The 27,077-nt window shown below is 42.6% G+C and overlaps 2 protein-coding genes across 2 annotated transcripts; both read left to right on the top strand.

Moving 5' to 3' along the window:
• Window positions 1-610: 610 nt before the first annotated feature.
• Window positions 611-20,718, top strand: pdik1l (PDLIM1 interacting kinase 1 like). The gene is made up of 3 exons (XM_069176423.1): window positions 611-737; window positions 7,039-7,334; window positions 15,064-20,718. Exons 2-3 carry the CDS (start codon window positions 7,050-7,052, stop codon window positions 15,802-15,804), a joined length of 1,026 nt encoding a protein of 341 aa, XP_069032524.1. The 5' UTR covers window positions 611-737; window positions 7,039-7,049; the 3' UTR covers window positions 15,805-20,718.
• A 219-nt stretch (window positions 20,719-20,937) lies between these two features.
• LOC138214759 (replication protein A 32 kDa subunit-like) lies at window positions 20,938-26,828 on the top strand. The gene is made up of 9 exons (XM_069176546.1): window positions 20,938-20,950; window positions 21,035-21,111; window positions 21,205-21,306; window positions 23,147-23,260; window positions 23,355-23,426; window positions 23,516-23,623; window positions 24,384-24,488; window positions 24,897-24,994; window positions 26,753-26,828. Exons 1-9 carry the CDS (start codon window positions 20,938-20,940, stop codon window positions 26,826-26,828), a joined length of 765 nt encoding a protein of 254 aa, XP_069032647.1.
• Window positions 26,829-27,077: the final 249 nt, after the last annotated feature.

Raw genomic sequence — 27,077 nt, 5'->3', positions numbered from 1 at the left:
ATACTGCACGAGTTTGTCATCTTTGGGGCAAAGAAGTTATCAGTCAAACTGCTGTGTAACTTAAAAAAAAAAAAATAGTGTACAACTTCTTATATAATTTAAATAAAGTAGAATTAAGTCTGGTGTAAACACTTAGATGCCATTTCTTTGAAAGCAGTCTTTACTTAAGACGTGAATAATCAATTATTTACTTGCATGTATTTAGGTTAGTGAAAACAGTCATACTTATATTGTAGCAGTGTTTAATGTAATTTCTGTATTGGAAACTTACAATGCTTCACTGAGTTTTAGTTGATGTTAAATTAATTAAGGAATAATAATAATAATAATAAAAAAAGATCAAAGCGAGTTTTAAAAGAATGTTTCAAAAGTTTGTAATATTGACTACACTGGACTATTGCGTTGTTTATATATATATATATATTTAGGTTTAGATTAAAAATAGATAGTCCATATTTCTGCTAAAATGCTTGCAAATTTATAAAAATTCTTTGCAAACTTAAAAAGAAAATGGTTCAGTGAGTTTATTTTGAAATGCAGAGCCGGAAGTTGCCGCCCCCCTCCGCCCCCCTCCCTCCGGCCACCGCTGAGCTGCACTGCACAGCAGCTGCACGCGCTCACGTCCAGTGTTTGACAAAACGTCCCCGGCTCGACTGAGCGAGCAGAGCGTGTGCGGCGGTAATGGCTGCCAGGGAGAGACAGGAAGACAACAAATGAACCCGAGCAGCGATTCAAAGGTGAGACTGAGCAGGTGACAACTCGCGGTGGAACAACTGCAGCCGCGTGCACATTTCGACTATTGTCTCGTGCGCTGTGGCGATTTACCTACTTGGCTGGCAGGTGTGTGTGTGTGTGTGTGTGTGTGTGTGTTTTTGGAGGCTGCCGCGCACACACACATACACGCACACACGCGCACGCACACACACACACACTGGACAATAAACTGTCACTACCTGGTGCTTGTCACGCGTGCCTCCTGCGTGCCTCGTGCCATTGAAGAGCGCTGCGCTGGTTTGACGTTTTAATTGAAGCTGCACGCCGACGTGACGTCGCTGCAGACGGAGCTGGACTCTTTGTTCGCTGCTGTTAACGTGATGAGCTAACGTTAGCTGACGGCGGCCAGGCCGCGGAGCTGCGAGCCGCTCAGCCAATCAGGCCAGCGGGCGTCCAACGAGCCTGCGAGCGTGCTGTCTGTCCTGCGAGCGTGCTGTCTGTCCTGCGAGCTGTCTGTCCTGCGAGCGTGCTGTCTGTCCTGCGAGCGTGCTGTCTGTCCTGCGAGCTGTCTGTCCTGCGAGCGTGCTGTCTGTCCTGCGAGCTGTCTGTCCTGCGAGCGTGCTGTCTGTCCTGCGAGCGTGCTGTCTGTCCTGCTGTCCGACAGTCTGGGGACAGCTTCGCGCTCCGGACCTTTCCGACGTGTTTGTCCTCCACATCTGACAGCGTCACGTCTCCTCCCCATTAAAGTTCTCTGATCAGCCCGCGGACGGGCCGTGAGAGCGCAGGTGATTCATGCCCTGCTGACTTCAATGTCTTCCTCCAAACTCAGACCTGTATGATCAAGTGTTTTATTCAATACGGCAGTTTGACTCTGGCGTCATATATAAAGAAACAACACGTAAATATGTAGATTTTTATAACGTTGTTATTGTTATATTTGTTAAAATGTTCGTACACAGTAATGACTTTAAACATACCTCCCGAACTCGTGATTTTCATTTAGAATAATGCTGAAACCATAATTCATTAATTATGTAATTGATCAGCAGCAATTTAGATTAAAAAGATAAACTCTTTCAATAATTTATCAAGCAAAAGTCTATTAATAAAATACTCGGCAGCTGTAGCCAGAGTGCTGCAAGTGATTCAGGAAATCCCTTCAGGATTTTGAGGAGTTGCGATTGTTGTGATAAGAAATATAAAATTTTGCTGCTGTTTAAAAAAAATAAATAATAATAATTGCGGTGGAATTTGTAAAGTTTCTTGATACAAAAAAATAAAAACTCAGAAATTGACAAAAATTGTAAGTTGTGGGGAAAAAAAGATTTATATTTTTCATCTAATAGCTAATGAAGGAAGATGCATCACAGAAGTAGCTGGAAATATATTTGAAATATTTATTTAGAACATTTCTGAACCTAAAGAACTCATGGGGCTTAAAATTCCTGAGTCATAAAAGTGATGTCGCTTTACAAACAGTCCCAGACTGTAACATAGAATATGTTGCCAAAATCTTCTGTGAAAATGTGCTTTAATGCTTTTTAAATAGTATGAATTAATCACAAATCATATGCACTAAAACAAATTATTTCAAATGTAAAGGTGCATTAACTCATCTTTCATGCTCATTTCTCACTGCATGTAACGAGGAGGTATTTTAGTTTGATTTGGAAAGACTCATTTAGTGCAGTGACGCCTTCAGCAGACTGTTGATTGATTCACTTAATTGTGGAGAAATTGCTGGAATTTTGTGAAGCTTTGGGTGAATTAACATTAATTATTGTGGTCCCAAGTTTGTGATCTTCTGAGTGACTGATTGAGATTGTGGAACGACAAACAACAACACGGACGAGTGAGACTGACGGGAGACGTGATCTCGTTATGTGAGAATTTGTTTTCCTGTAATGTGTGTGTTGCACGGCATGTTGAAGGACTTCATTTTGATACCTGATGTTGATTTAGTTTTACTCTTTTGACAAAAATATGTTTTTGTTAAAAGTAAAATTTGAGTCATTTGAGTTTTATTATTTTTACTCAATAAAAAGTAAAACTATTTAAGTCTAGTTTTCATCAGTGGCAATTTTTGTCTCATTTTTGCATCTTTCATATTTTTGTCTTTTTAGCATCTTGGGTTTGCCAGCTTTGTGTGTGGTTACCATGGTTACAGGCGTTAATCTGGTCTGCGGCGAGGTTGGCGGGAAGGGCTCGGTGTCCGTCTGCCCTCCGGTGATATAACTGATGGACTCTCCTCGGTGCAGCTGGTTAACGTTATCGTCCCACAGCCGCTCTCGTTGTTTTAGCATCACTTTCAGCAGCTACCTGTCGTCTCCGTCTCTCAGCAACATCCGACGGACGGTGATTCACTCACGCGTTCATTAAACCCTTTCAGCGGCGGCGTTTTACCTGAGAAGAGATGCTAAACTAAACGGTTGAAGAACATCAGTGAACGTCTGCTGATCTATAAATCTTCGATGGAGGGCAGTCGTTGCATGTGGACGTGACTCGTCCCACCTGACAAACACATTAAAGAACGTTCACGTTACATCGCCTGATAACGTTACATTCGATTACTTTGATATAAATGTCGGCCGCCTCCTGCGCGTCCGTACTTTGCCTCGGCTGTTTCTTGTCACTGTAGCCCGGAGATGAGTTTAGTTCATACATCTGTTTCTTCGTGGAACCACAGATAACGTGACTGACGGACGCGTGCTGAGAAGTCCTTCTCGTCTTGAAATTGTATTACTTTTCATTTATATTTTCAGTTTAGTTATAAAAATGGTGTTTAGATAAACATTTTTGTTGTAGTTTCCGTGATGAAACTAAGACTTGGAGGACACCTGCATACTGTGAGCGGCCGTAAACACCTTAACAAGGGAACATCATGACCCTGTAACAGAAAGCAGTTGGTGACATGTGGTGTCGCTTTAACACGCAGGCCTTTGTTGGAGCTCCAGTATGTGGTGCGGTTGAGGCGTGTGCTGATATGTGTAACATGGACACGCAGTAACGTCGTAGATAAGTTCCTCAACTGTATTTTTCTAGTGGGTGTGAGTTTCGTGTTTTGTTTGAAGCTATCTGCCTATATGTTGGCATGGTAACGAGAGAGACAGGAAGTAAAGCTTAAAACTGTGTGCTTAATGTTCAGGGAGGTCCCTGAAGAAATGTCAGTTGTCCATCACAGTACTGGTGTGCCAATCAAAAGAGTTGGAGAGCAGCTGTTGTGGTCACGTAACACTCGCAGGTAAACAGACGGGCGTTATTTAGGAAAACTAGTCGAATAATTCAGAGAGAAAACGTTTTTCTCTGGACTTGGTGAAGCTACCAAACTACAGTGAATGACATATTCCTCAGAAGATCTTAGGAAATGAGTGATGCTTAAGTAACAGCAGTAAAGATGGTAATTACAGTTAAAGGATTTGTCTAGCTGTTTGCTGTGTCTATCTTATTGCAGTTCTTAAATGCTCGCTTGTATTGGGGTTGCTGTAATCAGCAGCTGTAAAACAACACCTTCCTAACACATCGGCGCAGACAGAACCCCTATTATTCCTCAAGTTTGGCTGAAACGGGTGTGAGGCTTTGGCAGCCTTCGTTTCTTGAATTCAGTGCAGATATTTGTCCTGCCAGCTTCTTCTAAGTTTATTGCCAGTGTTTGGCACATGCATCAAAACTGCATGCAGCTACTGGCACGGTGGTACTGTCAGTAAAAGATGGACAATGTGTCCTCCCACTGCAGAATTATGGGGTGTTGGGGGGTTGGTTGGGGGGTGGAGACATGGTATCAAGGTCCTGCCTACTGCCCCGCCCAAATATAAGCACATGAAGCACCCCCCTCCCCCCCCGAACGCTGTAGCCCAGCAACAGCAGTGTCTAAATGTACCTTGCAGCCAAAATAACTATTTTTGCATTATTTGCACGGTTTATTTTACATAAGGGGCCCTTTACATTTGGTTGTTGATGATAGATGATGAACGATAGATAAGACCAGAATTTATAAGTATAATTTATTTTTGTTTATATACTATGTATGTAATCACTGCCTAATAGATAATAACTTTCTTATCTCATTATTCTCATGCTGTTATATGTTATCTGTATAACTTTGTGTACAATTTCTGCACATGGTGGAGAGGCAGATGAAAAATAAAACAATTTATTTGATCAAATTTTATTCAGTTTGATTTGTTGTGTTGGACACTGCTGTTGTGGCACTTACATTTGCTGTAGCATAAATACAAATATGTCTTAATGGATAGTGCCTTCTTCCCTTAGCAGTCTCAAAGAGCTGTAGAAGTCACTCCCGTTCACAAACCAATGGCAATAGAAGATTGAACCGCATTATGAACCCCGCTGAGCCCCAGCAGCTCCAGCTAATCCCTAAAACACAACACGTGCACACTATTGGTAGATGCTACAATTTACAAACGTTCCCTAAGTGCTTGTCGTACAAACTATCAGGAGACTCCAGCTATGTACCCCACACTCTCGTCCTCGCTCAGTTACACCAGACAGGTGTGTGGCCAAACATGACTTAGATTGAAATAAGGTGTGTAAAGATAAGATTTACCCAAGTCTGTATTGACCTCCAGAAACCTTCACTGGCTGTTGGACGGGCGTCACTGTCTTGGGGTGTTGTGGATGCTCACTGTGTACTTTTATAGTATGTTAATTAGGTCAGCTTTGATTTATTGTTGCGTGTGGGTTGACTCCCCGTGTGAAGGAAATTATTCAACACATAAACATGAAAAACTGGATGGTTAGAAAGTCTGAATGTTAATTGATGGTTTGGTTTGAATACCTGCCGGCCAGGGAAGGAGAGGCGAGGCTGCTCTGAGACAAAAGGGTGAATTACATGCAGGTCTACTGAGAACAACAGCAAGGAAATTGTTGACTATGATTTGACTCATTTACCAACACGGTAAACAACGGCGAGGCACTGAGATCATCTTGCTTTTGAGCCGTGCGTTGGTGTTTACAGCCATTTGCGTGGTGAACATTATCGCTCACATACTTGCCTCTGTACTCTGTTAGTCGAGGACTCCACCAGAAAAACAGTGATACCGTTACAACATCCTGATTTGCCCGATCGGTCCATCCAGGATTTCGTGGAGTTTTTTTGACTGTTTGCAATGAAAAATGCTTGATTTTGTGACAGATTTTGCTCATAAATTGCGATGTCATTTGCAGAGTTTTAAGTGAGTTTTTGTGAGTGAGAAAATGTTAAGAATTTCTTTTCTTCTTTTTTAAGCACTACCTGATAAAGGGATATTTAATATTTAAAGGAATAGTTATAACTTCCTGTGATAATAATTAATTTATGTTCATTCAACACATAGACCTACTGGATGCACAAAAACAAAGTGCGGTCCCTTTCCAACTTGATGTGTGTAATCACTTCCATTGATAACGAGCATTTCATTAGAAAATGTTATTGTGAAGGCCACATTTTCTGCAAACCGCCCCACTTCCTGTTTTTCTGCTTGTTCCAGTTTCCACAGGTGCGCAGAGTTTGTTTTGGATATGAGAGGAGGAGAACCGTACTGACTGTAAATGGAGTAATTTGTGTTAATAAAGCGAGTTTTGTCTGAAAAGACTTTCTTTATGCCCGAATGCTTTCAGCACAGATTCTGCTGACGAAATCTTTTGGGGAAAAATCACGGGAATTTTAAGAAATTGCAAGCTCGCGCAAATATTGAGGAGTTTGCTTGAATTTGTGTGAATTATTGCAACTGCCTAATGTAAATAATAAACATGGTGACGATCGAGGGGATCACTACTTTGCTGATCCTGAGGTCACAGGGGGACAAAACACCGTCAGCTCCGTCCACACTCGGTATTTCCAGCATTTCCACTGTGCACCTACATAACGGTCTCGGACTTGTTTCCATTTAGCTTCACAGGTCCCTGAACCCATCACATCTCCATACTGCCTCTACACACCCCATTGGGAATTAAAAAACGATGCTCCTCCAGCTTGGAAACACGCCAGATAATCATCTTGTTTTTTACTTTCTTCAGTGTCACAGTAATCCAGAGACAGTTTTCTGTAGATCCGTAACAATATTCCAAACAGGAACTACTTGTAACTAATCGTGCATACGGTGACATTGTGCTTCCTGCCTTCATCCCACAAAGCAGTGGCAAGGATCTAACAATACAATGAAATAATACATGTTCCTGTGTCACCCCCCCAAAAGAGGGAGTTTTCTGGTGTGAGAGTGCTCCCGTCTCCCAGAGGTGCTGGTGGGTGTGTTTTTAGACTTGCTGAATCTTGTGAAGTGAACCAGTTGGACAGGGCCACATTAACACCCATGCGTTTCTCCCCAGCGAGGACTAGGATGGTAAGCAGCCAGCCGAAGTACGAGCTGATCCAGGAGGTGGGGCGCGGCAGTTACGGCGTGGTCTATGAGGCGGTAGTGAAGCGCACGGGGGCCCGGGTGGCGGTGAAGAAGATCCGCTGCCACTCTCCAGAGAATGTGGAGCTGGCCCTGCGCGAGTTCTGGGCCCTGAGCAGCATCCAGAGCCAGCATCCCAACGTCATCCACCTAGAGGAGTGCATCCTGCAGCGGGACCAGCTGGCCCAGAGGATGAACCACGGGTCTAGTTCACCGCTCTACCTTGAGGTGAGGACACTGATGCTGCGTTCACGTCCCGCAGCAAATAAAGATGGGAAACGCAGTAATACTCGTCAACAACATGTGTAGTACTTTGATTTGTAACGAACAGACAACAGCACGACACTTCCTGCAGAAAGTTCAAAGTAAAAGTTTTCCAAAGAAAAGAACTGATTATGACTTTTGTGAAGCAGCAGGCAAGAACTGAATGAGAGTTGGTTTAGTCGAGATCTGCCCGTTTGGTAAAGAAGTGAGTTGGGGGATGAAGTGTTCCCAAGTTCAGGACCAGAGTGTGAAAAAGTATCTGGAACAGATGTGGAAATTCAACACTTTAAACAAAAAAGACTTCAAAAATGTAACTTCAAAATCAGTGTAATCCAGTGACAGCTGTCTTTACATTCAGGGCTTCATTACCGACAGGAACTGCTCATTGCTGATTCTGCTACTTTTAATGTCCCCAATTTGACAAAATGTATCAGTTCGTACTTGTTGCTTACTGAGTGTAGCTCACCTGATGGCTTCAATGTCTTTTCATTGTTGTGTTGTGTCCAAAATATGTTGACATAAACATGTTTTTATATGATTGACAAAAATATTTTGACTCCCTCTTTTTTCACACACAAGTGTAATTTCATAATGTGCTGATAAAATAGTCAACACAACTTTGAAAAACAAGAAATTGCCTTTAAACAAGATTTAAATTACAGAGAGTTGGCTGAAAAAAAAATCCATTTGAAGTGATGGTGGGGGGCAGTGATGCTGCAGCTGTAGTTGCTGCTGTTGTTTCCACGGGTTTGGTAAATAGTCTGCTGAACAACATCTGTGCATTTAGTTTAAACGCTCAGTGAAAGAGGAATTTTGCTTTGTGTGAACTCACAGAAGTGAAACCTCCAAACCTGTTTCATCATGTGAATATAAAATACTCCACTTTGAATAATGTTGTTTGCCTAATATAGTTTTCTGACTAGAAAATGTCAATTACCTGGTAAGAAATCCTGAAAAGGACTTCTACTCTTTTTCACTCATTGAAAATACCAGAATCTATGAACGTGCAAATATATTTCCTTCCTGCAGTTTAACTGCTGGACACAGGAAGTCTCACACTTCACTGGAAAGCTAATCTCAGTGTGCGAGTGCTGGAGGCTGCTGGTTTCCACATCACACTTGTGTAAGAGTAATCGGACCAAGATCACCTTGTTTTTTGTGATGTCACACATCATGCTTGCCCCTTAAAATCTGATTTTCAACGAGGTCTGAGAATCTGAGAAACCTTCTTCCTCCAGCAGATGAATGTGAAAACCATTTTAGTTTTAAACTCTGCACGTCCATATTTCTGCATAGTGAAGCTCAACCCCCCCCCCCCCCCCTACACACACACACACACACACACACACACACACACACACACACACACACACACACACACACACACACAAAGTCAGAGACATCTGTACCCCCCACAACCACCCTCTTCATTTAAACGAATAGAGGAAAATGTCATGCTCAGGTAGATACATACAACAGGTAGAGAGGACAGTCTGAGCCTGTTAAAATATATTAATTAAGATATTAATAGAGCAGCATGATAAGAGTTATTTTCTAATTCTTTTCTTTTCAATGTACAACAAATTGTTAAAGATGCCAGTCAGGTTCGCTCGTCCTAATGACGCCCTCATGTCTGTCAGGGTTTTAAGTGTCCAACCTTGATGTTTCACATATTATACTTTGGTAAACGCCTTTTAAAAATGATGTCCTCTTGATACGATGTGATCAGTTTACTAATAGTTTAAGCCGGCAGCACACTCTGGCCTGCTGCTCCGCTCTGCAGGTTTTCACTCCTTAGCCAGAGATTACTTTTGATGCAGAGCAGGGGTGGCTCAGTAACTATCAGGGAGGAACAACCAGACTGTCAAGTACTGAGGAGTTACAGCGAGCTGAAAGGTCAACTCTCAACACCACAGAAGAGTTAAGGGCATCGAAACTGAAACCAAACCAGCAGCTGTCCTGTTTGCTCGCTGTGTTTAATGTTTTAAACAACACTACATCAAAACATGTAGAGAACAAGCTCCATTTGCTCCATGTGTTGGTTTATATGGACGGTGAAAACCTTGTTTGTCACTTTTCTATATTCTGATAGCAGAAATAGAAACGGAACACATTTTTTGGAGGCGGCCATGTTGCCTGTTTGTAAACGCTCTCGACTCAGAAGTGGGACGTTCCCAAATGGTAAATTTCCCAATTCCCATCTGCCTGAAAGCAAGATTAGATTTACCTAAATGTTGATTGGATATGAAGCTGACACACTGAAACAACAGCTGGAGTTACTAAGTTTCACAAACTTTCTTTTTCGTGAGCTTCCAGTTGAACAAGTTAAACTGCTGAATCTGATGCGATCAGTCATCTAGACAGAAACGGTCTCCTTGTGTCTGCTGCACAGACTGCAGGGAGTTTGATTTAAGCCTGTCATCAAGTCACTCATGGATTTAAGGTTAATAAATCAGACAGACATTTGTCATTGTAAAGAGTGAAAGCGATGACTGTAGGCAGCTTTTAATGAGAAGCTACCGAGTGTTTATTTTACTCTGATCTTTCCTGCTGAGAAGGAGCGGGCAGGAATAACAGGAAGCTCAGTGGTTCAGGTGTCGGAGGAGTCGATCACTGCTGTGACCAGTAGCTTTTCAGTTTCACAGACTGTAATTGCTGCAGTGCAGCGCTGTCTGTCATTTAGGAGGGCAGCAGTAACAGCAGCAGGCTGCAGTGGACAACACACTTTAGTTCAGTAAGAACAGGACAGCACTTGGTTCAGCTTTATCGTAGCTGATACAGACCCATTAAATGTGCCTGTGATACTGATCTTGGAACATCTTTATGAAAAAGTGCTTTAATAAACAATACTATTAACAAGACATGCCAAGAGGTGGGCGATATGACCCTGAAATAATATCACAATACCTCTGCGACAACAATATTCTTGAAGATATGAAATAATGCACCAAAAAAATGTGGCTATAAATTTTAAGAACAGTTACAACTCAAAAAGTGTTCTTGTTTCATATGTCAACATAAAAATAACAGTTTGCCTTCAACTGTTTACCAGAAACCAACAAATATCTCTTTCCGTTGTTTAGTTTGTAAACAACAGCAGTAACTTGGTTCCATCAGTGTCAGATTCACATTCAGTAGATGTAGCTGCTCTCAGCCTGTCTGCTGCTGTGGAAGTTACACATGTAATGATGGCGTCATTACACCAACAAGCCACAATACACCATTTATTTATTTTTTATCCTCTGAAAAATGATAACGGCGTTATTGTGAGCAATAGTGCACCTTGAGTTTGAATGTTTATTTTGCTCAGACATATTTCTTGTCGACGTGGTCGGTCACTCTGTGGGTCCAACTCACTTTTCATTCTCCACCTTTAATGAAGGAAACATGGGTCACAGAAAACAGTGTGTCTCAGGGCAGAAGTGTGAACTCGCTGCAGTCTGACTGAAAACAAACACAGACATGAGCCACCTTCAATGACCGTGTTACTAAATGCTTCAGGGAGCTCACGCCGCGGGGGATAAAGGCAGAAAGACGAGCGGCCCATCCTCAGTGGCAACATGCTGATCTTTAATACAGTCAGCAACATGGCTGCTCCAGGCGGCTAGTTTCCGTTTCCCTTCAGTCAGACTCAAAAACAAAAGGTTTCATATAAAAAAGCTGCAGGGAGTTTGTGCTTGATGATGGCAGACTTCTAAGAAAGTAGAAAACGGTGTTTGAAAAGCACTTGTTGGTCGGCCACATGTTGCCGTGTCATAAAACAGACTGACGTTATAAACTGGAATGAAACTGAAGCCTTTTTAGATGTACAGCGTGTATCACACTTGACATATTTCAGATTAAGAGAGGAGAGTTTATTTCTTACACTCTGCTCCAGTTGACAGCTTTTTGCTGCATCGCCGCTGGTGAATGTGTGACAGTGTAGATATAATAGGATGAATGTAAAGGTCACAGCGAGTCATCAGCAGCAAACTCGTCTTCTAGTCATCAGTGTTGGAGAGTCCAGTGTTGGAGCGCTGGATGTCGGCACACATGTTGCCTTTGGTTTATACGCCTGTTGTTGTGTATCAGCTGGAGGTTTCTGGTTGGATCTGTGTTGTCTGTGGCCCCACAGTCACATGAATGTGGGGGTGGGGGGCGGACCGGGGGCTCTCCTCTCCAGTCAACCTGTCTGCAGCCTGTCATGACGCAGTGCCCCCCCACTGGCTGACGGCGGCTCACAGGCCTGATTATAGCCTGTGAGCGGCCCGCAGGCTATTGTTAGACCGCTCATTCAGTTTTCTGCAGCGCTGGCGTTGGACACTTTCCCAGAATCCCTTTCATTGCTGCCCTTGTTTTTTATTGCTCTGTAATGTTCCAGGACGTGCTCACAGAAGAGCAAATGATAATAGGGCAGACTTATCGGACCGCACCAACTGTGGGATAATTTGCATCTATTATTTCGGGTACTGGATTCCTTGGCGAGAGGAATGTCAAACAACAGGCAGCCGTTTGTTTTCAGAGTCCCACCAGGGATTGTTCACGACACATGTTCACAACGTTTGCGTTGCCTGTAAAGCTGTTTATATCTGAAGCTTCAGCTGATGGTTCAACTACTTCAGCTGGTATTTTAACAGCTGTCACAGATTATATCAAATCTGATAATTCAACTTTCTCTGCTTCCACATCACATTACATATCATTACATTACATTACATTTCATTTAGCTGATGCTTTTATCCAAAGCGACTTACAATAAGTGCATTTCAACCATGAGGGTACAAAACACAGAACAGCAAGAATCAAGAAAATACAATTTCTTCAAGAAAGCCAAACTACAAAGTTCTATCAGTAAGTGTCATTTTAAGTTCTACTAAAGTTCTACTATTCAAGGTAAAGTCTGAAGAGGTGTGTTTTTAGTTTACGGTGGAAGATGTACAGAGTTTCTGCTGTCCTGATGTCGTTGGGGAGCTCATTCTACCATTTAGGAGCCAGGACAGCAAACAGTCGTGATTTTGTAGAGTGTTTGGCTCAGTGAGGAGCAACAAGCCGATTGGTAGAAGCAGAGCGGAGGGAGCGGGCTGGGATGTAGGGTTGGACCATGTCCTGGATGTAGACTGGACCCGATCTGTTCACAGCACGGTACGCAAGTACCAATGTTTGGAAACAGATGTGGGCAGCTACTGGTAACCAGTGAAGGGAGCGGAGGAGCGGAGTACATGACAGTTCCACTGCTTTTATCTTATAAAACTATGGCTAGATCTGCTGTCTGTGACTACACAGTCACGCATTACATTACACGGTCTTCTCACTGTATGCGAGCCATGAAAAAATATCATTTACTGACCAACGTCATTGGTTTTTGTAAAAACACAGTCCGAGTGTGTTTCAGGGTAAAAGGGGGGAATCTTCTCCAGCAGTGAACAACAGCCTCTCTGCTGTGATGTCAACAGATGGAAAAGCCATCATTATCCTAAACACCATTTTGAAGCAAAATGTGTTGTTTACTCCACCAAGCAGAGGTGGTTGAAGTTTGAGGTGCTGCAGTGTGTTGGTCAGCTCCACTCTTATCATGAGGTTCTGAAAGTATTCACCCCGAACTGTTTGATTTATGTTTGGGCTCAGATGGAGACTTCAGTCCGGTGCACCTATGATCCTCACAACACCTGTACCTGTGCTCATATTGTCAGAAGGGAGTTCCACCTGGAGGTTATTTGAAAGCGTAATTTACAGCATGCTGGCAGACACAGTGTGATTTGTATTAACCTAACATTTTTTATTTTTATAAATCGTGTTAACTCGCACTACTGTCGGCCTTCCTGCAGCCGGAACCCGAGACTTCTCTGCTCACACTCATCGATCAACCAACTGGCCACCGTGTGGCGCTCACACAGAACATTAGTCCACTGACAGACCAGTAACGTTTCTTCAAGTAGGATAAAACAGAGAAATGCTGGAAAGCTGCCGTCACACTGCTGGCTTCAAACGTTAATTTCAGGAAATTATTAAACATCTGAATGTTTGCATACTTATCTGAATGGACTTTTTTTTAATTTTACACTTAAAAGTAAACAGGTCTTTTCGTTGTCAGTGAACATACAATAAAACGTGGCTCCAAACCTGAGGAGCATATCAAACAGTCAATGTTGTGTTGAATTACAGCCCTTAAACGCTTCCTTTGTCCTGCAGAGCCAAATATTACATACTTAAATCCAAAATGTAGCCAAACACTGTTTTATATGAAGATGATCAAGATGACTTCAGGACAGCCGTTGTGCACACTGTGCTGCTGTTGTATTTTGCCCACACAGTTCACCTGCACCTTTTTTGCTCAGTTAACATAACGTTAATAAAAAAATGGATTTTTAGGGACTTAATTGAGAATCGTAGAAGACATGTATGAATTGATTTTCATCCACCACGATGTTTCAGCTCTGCTGTTAATCAATGCTTACATTTAAATGAACACTTCAGCTTCTTTAAGCACTTCTGTGTCAACTGCCTTTTCAGCTTTTTCACTAATTGTTGTCACGACAGCGACTTCACATTTTCAAGATGAATGGCTGACTTTTCCTCCAGATGATGCAGCCCTTTACTTTGCACATTGTTCCTTAACAAACCTGTAACTGTTCTGTGTTTAATGCAAAACACCATCCATCAAATTCTAGAAACGTGTCAGGTTAATCTTAATTTAATGAGAGATGGATGAAACCTCGTGGGTTTGTGGTCCGTTGTCAAAAAGGGAGATTAAATGAACTGACTTCATGCAGCAGGGATAAAAGATGAGCGGCTCCTCCTGCAGCTTGGATTTAAAGAAAAGCTCCACGAAGGGAGACGACACGGTCTGAATACCAAGCCAGAGTAACCCTACTTCACTGCAGGGCTGCTTCCCACTGTATCAATAATTATTTATGCCCAACCACACCGAGAGGCTCTGATCATTGGCTCTCGTTGCAGCTGTGTCTGTTGGGGCTTGAAGCTTTATGTTTATTTCCTATAAACGCTGGTTTCAGACAGCTTGTTTAGTGGCTCAAGTTGTTGTGTTCATCTTTCATCTTCACCAGAAACACTTGTGCATCAAATCAAATTTGTGGTTATGAGATTACTGCCTTCCTGCTGGAGACAGAGCAGACAGAGAGGAGCTGATGGACCGGGCTCCTCCTCTCTCCTCCTCTCTCCTCCTGTCTCCTCCAGCTGCTGTAGCCTGGTCTGCCAACAATCAATCAATTCAATCAAACTTTATTTATATAGCACTTTTTGTACATTTTGGTGCTTCACAGATGATTGACAGGCCAATAATAGTAGAGATAATAGAAAGGTAGATGATGGCTTAAAAGCTAAGATGACAATAGGACTGGTAGAATAAAGTGAGATAAGAAGTAGAAACTATCAACAAGAATAAAAATGAGGACAATGAAATGCATTAAAAGATCAAAGTGAAAGAGAAGGCCAGATAAAACATGAGCTGGGACAGATAAGGCCAATAAAAGTATTTAAAAGTAACTAAAAGGACGATGAAAGGTATAAAAGTGTGAAGGAAATGAAAAAAGAAAAGAAACATGAACTAAACCTGTGAAACTTGCTGCATTAGTCCCAAGTGATGTTACATTTGTTCAGTGTTTCATGTGTAGAGCTTGTGGGTGATGTGACTGTTACATGACTATTTAAAAAGTATATTTATGTTTATTTTTCCTGTGGTGTGTTTGTACTGCAGCTGGTGGAGACGTCGCTGAAGGGCGAGATCACCTTTGACCCCTGCTGTGCCTACTACTTGTGGTTCGTCATGGACTTCTGCGACGGGGGCGACATGAACGCCTACCTGCTGTCCCGCAAGCCCAGCCGCAAGACCAACACCAGCTTCATGCTGCAGCTGGGCAGCGCCCTGGCCTTCCTGCACCGCAACCAGATCATACACCGCGACCTCAAACCGGACAACATCCTCATCTCGCAGGCCTGCACGCCGGCCGGCTCGTCCGAGCCCACCCTCAAAGTGGCCGACTTCGGCCTCAGCAAGGTCTGCTCCACCTCCGGCCTCAACCCCGAGGAGCCGGCCAGCGTCAACAAGTGCTTCCTGTCCACGGCGTGCGGTACAGACTTCTACATGGCCCCGGAGGTGTGGGAGGGCCACTACACGGCCAAGGCGGACATCTTCGCCCTGGGGGTGATCATCTGGGCGATGGTGGAGCGCATCACCTTTGTGGACGTGGAGACTCAGAAGGAGCTGCTGGGGAGCTACGTGCAGCAGGGCTCAGAGATTGTACCGTTAGGGGAGGCCCTGTTAGAGAACCCAAAGATGGAGCTGCTGATCCCCGCCAGGAAAAAGAGCATGAACAGCCACATGAAGCAGCTGATCAGGGAGATGCTGTCGGCCAACCCTCAGGAGCGGCCCGACGCCTTTGAACTGGAGCTCAGACTGGTTCGTATCGCGTGCAGAGAGCTGGACTGGGACACGTGATGGACGAGCACGCAGCACCACGGACTCGGCCCATCAAGCACATGCACACATCCCATCAGCTAGTGTTCACACACAAGGTCACATAACGGGGAGGTAATGTTTTTAACTGGGGAACAAGAACTAGAATAGTGATCGGTAGAATCATGGCTTCGACTTCATCCGCGGTCCTCTACGAGCTGTCTTTGTACTGAAGAGGAGAGGTGTGACACCCACCGCTGCTGCTGCTCCAAACTGCAGCTGAGTCTCAGGCTAATCACATCACAGGTTCCACTTCCTCCTCACACAATCACTCCAGTGTGAATGAAGAGCAAAATGGCCCCAGAAACTTCTACATTCAATTAGAGGGGAAAGTCAGAGTGGCAGTCAAACAGCTTGTCTCCAAACGCCATCTTGGACTCGGTGCTAATTATTCCTAAATGCAATATGAGACATTATCCTGTGATTTTCTTTCCAGCGTACGTTTCTCCAAAGGGCCATCATTTAAAACTGTGTGGAGTGTTTTGACAGAACCTGACGTAAAAACCACCAGCAGGAATGTTCACATCCAGATTTGAGTCTATTTTGGCATCAAATGCAAAAATCCGCCCTGAAAGCTCAGGTAATAAAAAAACATACAGCATGATGGTATTTGGAGGCAACTGTCTGCTGTCAGGTCACTTTTGCTCAGTGAACCCGGAGGGCAGAAATACAAACTCTGGTGCTTTTTGTTTTTTTTTCCTTTTCCGACGGCTGCTTCATCGGTTGTGAGGGTGGAGGAAATTTTTATCATCAAGTGTCCCGCAGCAGGTACTTGTGGTTTGTGTTTTCACATTGCAAATGAGAAGATAAGTTGACTAGTCCCAGACACGCCCCGAACCAGTTGACCAGAATGTATAACGACAATGTCTGGGCCCCTTTGTTTATGTAGAGCCTTAAGCGGAAGGACAAAAAAAAGTCATCCTGACAACAAGAATCTAAAGTCAGATCATGAAATCTTGAACTTCAGTTATCACTTTGTATTCCACCTGCAGATGTTGTTTGGGTGTTTGGCCTCACTGCACCTCACCGACCGTTTGACTCCTCACAGCCGGAGAAGCTCCGGTGGACCTGCTGCCATTAACCATAGCGCTGGTCCATTAAGAGGCACAGGGAGCTGGAGCTGGCTGAACTCCATGGAACGCAGCCGACATTAGAGGCTTCTCCTGCTTGGACCGATCACGCTGTGAGACCGGTCCACTGTCTCAGATCTTAGTAGATATTTTGGTGAGCACAGTGTTGTTATAGCCAATAAGAATAATATAAAGCTGTAATAAATCAGAATGATCCTTCAATAAGAAAATCCAAATAAGCGAGTGCACTACAATAAAGCTGTCTGGGACTTTATTGCCCCCCCTCCCCCCCCCCGCCTCCCTCCCTCCCTCCTTCCCTCACACACACACACACACACACACACACACACACACACACACACACACACACACACACACACACACAAGTGGCAAACAGATCCCCTCCTGAACGAAACTCCTCTGTTGCTTGAAAATCTCTTTAATTCTTTAATTCTGTGAAGTGTGAGCGGCTCCTTTTAAAGGAGCAGTGACATAAATATTCACCAGCCCTGAATGTGTAAAAAGGGGCGAGGGAATCAGTGAAGGCACTTTTATTGAGTTGTTTATATTTATTCCTCAGACCTTCTGCTTTACGTGGCGGAGCTCCGTGAGGCTGGATCAGGTGCGATAACTGCCGCGGTTATTTGTTTACCAGGCTGAGCACAATGTCAGCCAGCGGTCCCACTTATACATGCAGAACCTCTCACCTTCAGGAAGATGTGAGAGGAGACATGAGCTCCATCCTCCACCAGCCACAGGATCTCTGCTTTTTCTCTGCTTTCTTTGACACATAATGCCGTTGTGTTGAACTTGATCTGCTCTCGCTGTGTCACTGCTCCTCGTTTCCTTTGGCTCGGGATCTTACAGTAATCCCTTTCTTCATGCTTCTGACAGGCTAATTCTAAGCCTATTAAGTTGTTGCAGCACTTGGCAGAGGATCATGCTCGGGACCCCCTTTTTGCCTTTCAGGTCATACATAATGTGTGCACTTTGACACATTTTTACAAGAACCCAGTAAAAACCAAACAATCTTGGCTGCCGCGCTGCTCAAACATTTATCTGCTAGATGGCCTTCACTTTTCCTTTTCGACACGAGAGTGGCCTCGCTGATGTTGCACTCACACACAGAATCGGCAGACGTTGTGGTTGCGACGCCGGCGTGCTTCGGTCTGAATAGCAATACCACAGAGTCAGCATTAAAACACCGTCTGCGCTGCTTCGGACAATGTTGCTTTGCCTCAAGAATGTCGTGGCTTTTTGTACACGAGCTGCAAAGTTTGGAGTCAGAGGAGGTCGTCCATATCCTCCGATCGCTAAACAGAGCAGAGGATGATCGGCAGAGTCATTTCCAGCCAGATCTCTTCCTCCTCCCCTTCTTGACCAGAGGAAGAGGAGGAGGAGGAAGAAGGTACTCGGCTTCCTATGAGGTTTGAGATGTTTGCCAAACACATGCAAGGTCTGGGGTCTTAGGTATTAGGTTTCACTCTGATTTGTTGTGTTCACTTCCTTTGCACATGTGTAAATACTGTACAGGATCAACGGGACAAACAAGGGTGATGTACATTTGACTGGATGTGCTCTGTTTTCAAGAGCCTGATTGTTTGACATGTAAATTGCTGTGATGGCTTCAGTTTTTTTTCTTCAACTCTTGATTCAGCATCATTTTTCTTCCTCTGTTGAAAAGATGTGATATACTTACAAGTTAATACAGTCCGTGTGCTAGTGATATAGTATGGTGGTCATTGGCCTATTGTTTGTGGTTTTGTGTAAGCAAGAGCTGGTATACAACTTGGGTCTACTCAGTCGTCCTGTCTGTCCGGGCTCTGTGGAAATCTTTGGTCATGAGTCAGATCCACGTCCCGGCACCGCCCCGATCCAGAACCGGCATGTAACGACCTCGGACATGTCGGTCACTGAGTGGATCGTAGAAGTGCTTACTGTCAGTGTTGAAAACCAAATGGTGGCAAATTTCCCAAAAACCTGACTGAGAAAAGTGTGTTTAGTGTTGCCAGAAAACAAAACAAACCGCCTCCCATTTCCTCACAGATCCTGTGATGTCACGGGAGCGACGGCAGAGCCGCGAAAAGTTTCCATGTTTACAGCGTGCGAGCGAGAGAGGAATCACGGTGGTGGATTGAGTTCTGGCGTCTCATAGAAGAGACTCGCTGCTCGTAAATCCAACTGTCTACACAGGAAGTGCAGCAGCTCGGATTTCACTCCATCCGTACACCTGTTAATACGAGCCAGAGTTACAGCCCCTGAAAACCAGCCTGGTGGTCCCAGACTCAACTTCACTGTGTGAATATCTGTCCGGTCAAACTTTCCAGTCCTTGCTTCCTGCTGGGCGTCGTCCTGAGCTGTGTCCCTAAGGACATACTTCCCTTACCGCACTAACAAACAGTGCTCTCGCATGTTTGGACTCTTACTTGTGTAGTGCAAGAAGTTTGACAGTGTAGTGTTGTTTCAAATCGCACACCGCCGCTCTGCACTGATTGGCAATAACCTCAACGCGTGATCACATCACCTGATTAAATATCTGCAGCTTCAGCTTTTTTACCCAGAAATGAACGTCCTTTTGTTTCCTGTTTAACACACTCAATAAACACACTGGTTCTTCTGCTCAGGAACAGCTGCAGCTTCATCAGACGCCTTAATTCGAAAATTCTTTACGTTGGTTTCTATACTGACTGAACACACTCATGCTCTCAAAGGAGTGAGTGTTGGTACACAAGTAGAACATTTGGAGCGCAGCACTTGAGTTCATTTGAAACTATTGGAGCCTTTAACCAATTAGTATAAACAACTCAACCACCGTTGTTGGAACTACTTAAACTTCATTGCTCTTAGCCTCCCTCGCTGCTCGCCGATTGGCCAGGCTACCTGAACACCTTTATAACACCCGAGCTGCTCACTCTGCCTACACGACTGCGCCTCATTCAGTACGTCCACTCAGCTTGGCTCTCGATCTATTAAAACCACTTAACACTCACAAGTCTGAGTTCTGCTGCTGCGTTCTGGATCAAATCTGACAAACTGCATGATTAGAAAGCACAAAACCTCAGATCAAACGGTGGAAACCACTTTAAGATAGAAACAGACATAGTTTCTGTACTCCTTGAATCACTCAAGAGAACAACCAAAATACCTTCAAGCTTTTAGTCTTGTATTAAAATACATAAATGGTGTGAATGTTAAAGCATTAAACTTGGAGGTACCTGTGTTCATTTGTAACAGAGCTCTGCTCTGTCGTCTTCACACTGTGGATGTTGACATGAATGCCAGTTTCCGACAAACAACTGTCTACACTGTATGCTAATTTTCAAAGTGTACTGTTCATCAGAAATCAACATGCTCAATCAACTCTGGAATGTAACAGCCAACGTCACTCATCAGAGAAACAGCTGGGACACAGTTTATGTATTAAAGTACTGACATTCCTGCAGTTTTTTGGAATTGGCTGCAATAGAAGAACTGTTCCTTGGTCTCATGTAAACTGTGTTGTTACCTGCCACAGTGAGTTTCTGTTTTCAGCATTCTAACTAAACTAACTTTATGTGCCGCTCAGTGGCTGAAATGTCCGAACTGTGAGTCCTGGATCGGGTTTTCTCTTGAACATGTGCTGCGTCAGATGAAGAACCTGCAATCATGTCGATAACACACGTCGGCCGGAGCTCACAGCCAGGCAAACTTCTGCTCTCACTTTTCTATGAACAATTTTTGCTCTCATGTCATTGTAAGATATTTTGAAGAGATTAAATGAAGATTATCAGACGTGGAGTGAACACCTGTCAATCACTGTTGAATTGATGGATTTTCTAATAAAGAATTCAAATAATTGAATCGTGTCAAAGAAATGAAGTGTGTGTAATAGTTCTCCGACCAATCGATTCCTCATCAGATGCTTTTTCTTTGGCCCTGTGAGGCTGATTGCTCTGATTCAGTTCACCTGCCGGCCTGCCTGTTAGCCAGACTCCGTGTTTCTGGTTTCTGATGGACTGAAGAGAACCTGCTGCTGCCCAGCTGATCGTTAAATTTGAACTTTATCATGTTGAGTCAAGGTAAGTGAGAGAAAAGAACTGTAAAACGATCACTTTTACCAGAAGGTCTTCAAACGAACTCTGAACATTGTTGTTTCACTGCAGCCCGTAGTCTGTCCTCCGGTGGGACCAGTAGTCTGTCCTCCGGTGGGACCAGCAGCCAACAAGCTCTCCCCTCAAAGGTCGGTCTGTTTTTTGTAAAGTTGGAGGCTGTGTCAATGTGTTGCTCCAGTGAACTTTGATGAATCCCTCCCTTCACCCTGATCTTTGCACAGAACGCGGTTCTTCAGTTTTTTCCCAGCACCGTGTCTCAGCTGCTGTCTGCTGCTCCAGTCGGCCAGGATTCCTTTGCTATCGGTGACCGGAAACTCAACCAGGTACGAGTGATGTAGTGATATTTTAGGAGCATAGATTACAGGTTGGAAGTCTACATGTTTATTTATTTTTTTTTTTTTTATAAATCCCTGTTCAGTTCTTTACAGTCAGGATTTCTGCCATGAATTTGATCATTATAAACTTGACAACATTTTGACACAAATGACTTGGAACTTTGGTCTTTTGACTTGAAAGGACGTGATGTCTTCCTCGAGCCTAAAACGTCCCAGGAGTCTCCAGCCATGTTAGTGACTCTGAAAGTGGCGCTAACTTATGTTGCATTCAATGTAACTTGAGATCTTAAATGAAGATCTTCCTCCGTGAAAAAGTGAAAGAACGAGACTCGGATGCGATAGCCTCTTATATCCTTTCTCATCATCCGTTTTGTCATCGTGTTTCCAGTTGAGTTTGCTATGTCAGGGTTATATGGAGCTCAGATTTCAAATATTCATCTTGGGAATTTTGGACCTCTGATGGGATTGAATGCATCACTATCTTTAGTCTTTAGTCATAAACCAAACAATGGGACAAATCCAAATTTGGATGTGAAGATGGCGTAAGATGAAACATTTGGAGATTGTTAAACATATTTAAGTCAATTCTCTCAGTAAAATTTGTCGCAAACATAAATTGTCAAATAATTTTCAAGGAAATTTACTTAAAATCACAAATGTGAGCCTCATACAGGGTTTAGAATAAAATAGGCTGGGTCACCTAATTCAGTAGGATAGCACTTCTGGAACCATGAACATTTGTTCCAAATTTTGAACAATCTATGTTCAGCTTTTACAAAGAACAGGTAAACATTTAATATCTGTAGAAAAATGAACCCATGTAGGAGTTGTGAAGATTTTTCTGTCTGTTTTTCTGTGAAATGTGTTTGGCAGCACAGAAAAGGTTTGACTTTGAAACAAATCTTTAAAGCCAGCAGAACTTTTAAAGTTCTCAACAAAAAAGAAAAGAAAGGTTGAAGCTACAGTTTGTTAAGTGATAAATTCCACCTAGTCATATGATAGAGAGCTCCAAAATATTAAATATATAATTATAAATACTTACAAAGTGTTGAAAATGTTGAAATGACACAATTAATGATATATTGAATAAATTATTAAAACTAAGTTCATTGTCACCATTCTCATAACTGTTTTGTAGGGCTTCAATTTTAACTTTTATTTTAAGGAAATTTCATTTTCATAATAAAAAGGGCCTCTTCTCTGAATTAACACTTATTTCATGGCACTTTTTATATCATATTGTCGTTTATTGTTTTACCACTTAATGTTAGTTTCTACTTAATAATGACTCGTTTTCATATTGTTCATAAGTCATCGTTTTGTTTCATGACACATTTTTCTTATTTTGCTGCCTTTTCCTTAATGTCTTCAGTTACCTTACAAATTGTTGGTTCTCTAGTTCCATCTACAATTTTTAATCAGGTGATTATTATTTTTTTTGTTTGTTTTATATTTAGTTGATATTAAACAGTTTAAGCCTCTGTAGAGACGTATTGGTCTTGACGTGGAACTTGATTGCAAAGACTTGATACTTATTTGTGACCAAAGAATCACTGTCTCTCCTATGGCAGGAGGTTATTAGGCAAGTCCATAAAAGTGCATAGAATGAATAGGAAAATGTATTTGTGCATGTCCCATCACTACAAACATGTCACTCTGAATGTTAAATTATAACTCTTAAAATGTGGAAAAATTCTGCAGTTTGGAAAAACTTGTACATCCTTTAACTGTTCAATTCTGCCTTGATAATTTGCAGGTTGCATACAATGTCTTTAAATTGCCAAAAATCTTCAATGGACTGTATATTTTGTGCTTTTTGTTCCTCCAGGTTTCTTTGGTAGGTGTCGTCAGAGCATTTGCTCCGTTTGTGACCAACATCCAGTACTCTGTGGACGACATGACCGGCCCTCCTCTGAACGTGAAGCAGTGGGCTAATACGGAGGCCAGTGGCATCAACACACTCACAATGATGGAAACCAACGAGTGCTGCACACTGCAGTGTTGTATTAAATAATCAGGTCTGAACTGTTTCTCAGGACTGTGCACTGATGTCCTTTGCTGCTCCTGGAACATATGTGAAGGTCCTAGGAAGTCTGCGCAGCTTCTGTGTAAGTTATAAAAGGAAATGATGAGCTAGAGGATGTCAATGGTTTTCGGAAAATAATGTGACCTTCCATTTTTTTTATGCTTCAATTAGGGTCAAAGGTCAGTGCTGGCAATGGACATTCGTTGTATCAAAGACCTGAATGAGATCACATCCCACATGTTGGAAGTGGTTCAAGCCCAAATGAAGCTTTTTAGACAGGTACTGCAGCAGTGACAGAAATTTAAATGACATAAAAGTCTTTTGACTATTTTTACCACAAAGTTAAAATTATTCAGTGTCTCAACTATAAACCTATTTATTGAAAATAATTCAGACAGTAACACAAATCTCCATTTAGCCCAGATGTTGATATTAAATACATTAATTTGAAAGGTCAAACAGAAATTACAGTGCTGAAATTGTGTAAAAAGGCATCACACCAGCAAAATCAACTCATTCCAATATTGCTGTGATCGGAGGATCCATTCGAGGGAATTAAGATAATCTGTGTGTCTGTTGGGGCACATTGCATCCTGGGATTATAAACACAAAGTAGTATACATGCCAGGCACTATTTATTTTTGCTTCCATGTACACAGTAAATGGAGCGCACCATGTAGCACTGTGTACAGGAGTGATTCTGGACATATGTCACTTTTTCACCAAACAGTTCGGTTCTGGTTTGAATCTCTGCATGTTTCCACCAAACAAAAACAAAAAACAAGTTTGGAATGTAAAAACCACAAATAGAAGGACCTGAAGCATCGTAATTTAAAAGGGTCAATAATGAGAAAAACCCTGGAAAAGTCTCACTTGGTTTCCCTGAGCTGAAAGAAGGCCCCTTTGGGCCACAGGTCCAGAAGAGAACTGGTTCTGGAACCAGAACTGTGGTGGGACAGCAATGACTGTGACTGCTGCTTTAAGACTTGTATTACTGCAGAGATGTTTTGAACTTCCTGTGTTCTTGTTGCTGCTCCAGGAGTTCGATGTGAACATGAACACAACTGCATCACTGTCTGGAAAGTCCAGCGGTGGACATCCTGAAGGCGTCCTACCAAGAGCCCTGTCCACCATCCAGGGTCAGGTTAGTGGGTTTAAAGGATCAGTTCACCCAAATCATAAACACAGTTTCCGTGCAGATTTGTGTAGAAACATTTACTACAGATACAGTACGATAAATTGATTGCCAATATTTTTCCAATTACTTTTTGGAAAAATATTGTCCAAAGGTTTTGATCATTCTTAGCAGGAAACGCTGAAAGCCATCACTCAGTTTAATATTACACCTGTGCTTTTCTTACTATGACATGTCACAATGTATTTCACAATATCACCTTGGTTCCTGGGAGTTAATGTCTTGCATTTAGATATATTTACTATTTTATACATTACACATCAACAGTTTGTAAAATAATCAGCATTGAGTGCTGATTAAACTGCAGATGGCAGTCGGAAAGGAATTTTTATATATTTTTGTTGGTTCCTGGTGAAGGTGTTGCATGTCATTAGGATGTTTTCTGTCCATCATGATGGCATCAGTTTCCAGGACTTGAAGAAAAAGCTGAACTACCTGAGCATGAGAGACATCAGGTACCTGCTCATCACACACCACTTAATTCTTATTACCTTAACAATCTGTTACATTTCCCATTATTACGGATGAAATTAGGTATTCCAATGACATTTTTAATGGCATATTTAAGTAGATGAAAGGGTTAAATTTTCCTAATTATCTAATCAAAGTAAGCTTTTCGTGTTCTTTGGGTCAATTTAATGTTTTGACTGCTCACATTTTGAAAATAACAGGAAATGAAGGGAGTTTTTAGATTTAAGATGCTTTAAGGAGAAACTTAAATGTGCAGTGTATAATATTTAGTGACTTCTAGTGGTCAGGTTACACATCGCAACCAGCTAAATACCCCTCACCTCACCTTCTCCTTCCAAGCATCCACGAAAATCCACACTGGGTGTGAAACTCTTGAAAGGCCTGCTGTAGAGCCCGTGTTTGGTTTGTCCCTTCTGGGCTACTGTAGTAACATGGCGGTGCAACATGGGAGGCTCCGGAAGAGGACCCGCTCAATATGTACCGTAATTTCCGGACTATTGAGCGCACCTGAATATAAGCCGCACCCACTGAATTTTAAAAAAATAATTATTTTGGACATAAATAAGCCGCACATGTCTATAAGCCGAGGTGCCTACCGGTACATTGAAACAAATGAACTTTACACAGGCTTTAATGAAACACGGCTTGTAACAAAAATACAAATGTCAGTGTGACGGATGATTTGCCTTTCCTGTTGACAGTCCGAGTGAGAGGCAGGTCAAAGGTCAGAGGAACCTCATCCATATTCATGATGTCGTGCGGACCAATGGTATGCTCCGCTGTCTTTGCATCAGTGAATTTGCGGAAGTTTGAAACATTTTCCTCGTAGTCGGGAGGGAGCTGCTGACACAGACTTGTCTGTACCCTGATGGACAGGCCTTTATAAATCTGAGACACCACGATGGTCCACCTCCAAAATCCTCAAACTTCATTGCAGTGGCGATTGTTTTTGCTTTCAGTCGGATCTGCACGGTTGAAACACCTCGGCCGTCTGCTCTCTCTGTGTTGAGTCAGCTCTATTTCCTTTTCCAACAGCCAGATCTAATCGCCTTCAACTTGAAAGCTGCATCATGTGCATTTCTTGGTGTCTTTGCCATGATGAGGGTGACAAAATGACGACCGTAATCAGAACGATGGGAAGTTTGAGCGCGCTCAATTCAATCTAAACCGTAAACTAAAAACTTACATTGTTTCACTTGAACCCGTTCGGCAATTTCATTGGTCTAATGAAAGCTTCATGCCGCCAAAAAACTGAGCACCGTCACAGAATGTGGTTTTTTGCTCAGTTTTTTGGCGGCATGAAGCTTGTGAAATTGGGAAAAATCCATAAATTAGCCGCGTCATTGTTTAAGCCGCGAGGTTCAAAGCGTGGGAAAAAAGTAGCGGCTTGTAGTCCGGAAATTACGGTAGATATGAAGGACTTGTTCTAAGAAAACAAAAACAAAAGGCTTAGTTTTGGTTTATTATATACATGAAAAACATAGTTATGAACAATGTACATATTACATGTCTGCCAATGGATCCCCTGAAATCCTCCACACCTAATCTTCAAGGACTAATTCATGTTATTGAAATGGATTCTTGTGTCATATTTCCTGTATTGTAAACATTTCCATTTGGCTATAGACAATCAATCAGCTGTGAACTCTATCAGATGTTAAACTGAATCCAGTCTACACTGATATTTCAGCATGTGTCTGATGTCATATCATTTAAATTCACACCCTGTTCCTGTTGTTCAGAACTTCCTTGGATATTCTTACAAGCGAAGGTTTTGTTTTTTCTACCATCGATGAGCATCATTTCAAGTCAACATAACATCAGTCGGTCTGCTGAAACACGAACCCATCGTAGTCCTGGATCTACACGGTACCCACACTCTGTGTGACATTAATTGATTTAAACTTTCTTTGATGGCTTTGTGTTGGTGTAAAGCTGATGAAAGCTTACACGTAAAGGATCTGTTAAATTGTTTGTTGCGTGTAAATACTTCCTGTGCTGCTCAGGCTTCTTTATGTTAACTATATTTTTGTGTTTATGTACTGAACATGTGGTACCTTGTAAATG

The sequence above is a fragment of the Embiotoca jacksoni genome, unplaced genomic scaffold (genome assembly GCF_022577435.1).
Source record: "Embiotoca jacksoni isolate LCO1_2020_lvr unplaced genomic scaffold, fEmbJac1.0.p SCAF_7, whole genome shotgun sequence".
NCBI classification, from domain to species: Eukaryota; Metazoa; Chordata; class Actinopteri; family Embiotocidae; genus Embiotoca; species Embiotoca jacksoni.
The sequence above is the reverse complement of the archived record's forward strand: the minus strand, read 5'-3'. Positions and strand labels throughout refer to the sequence as shown.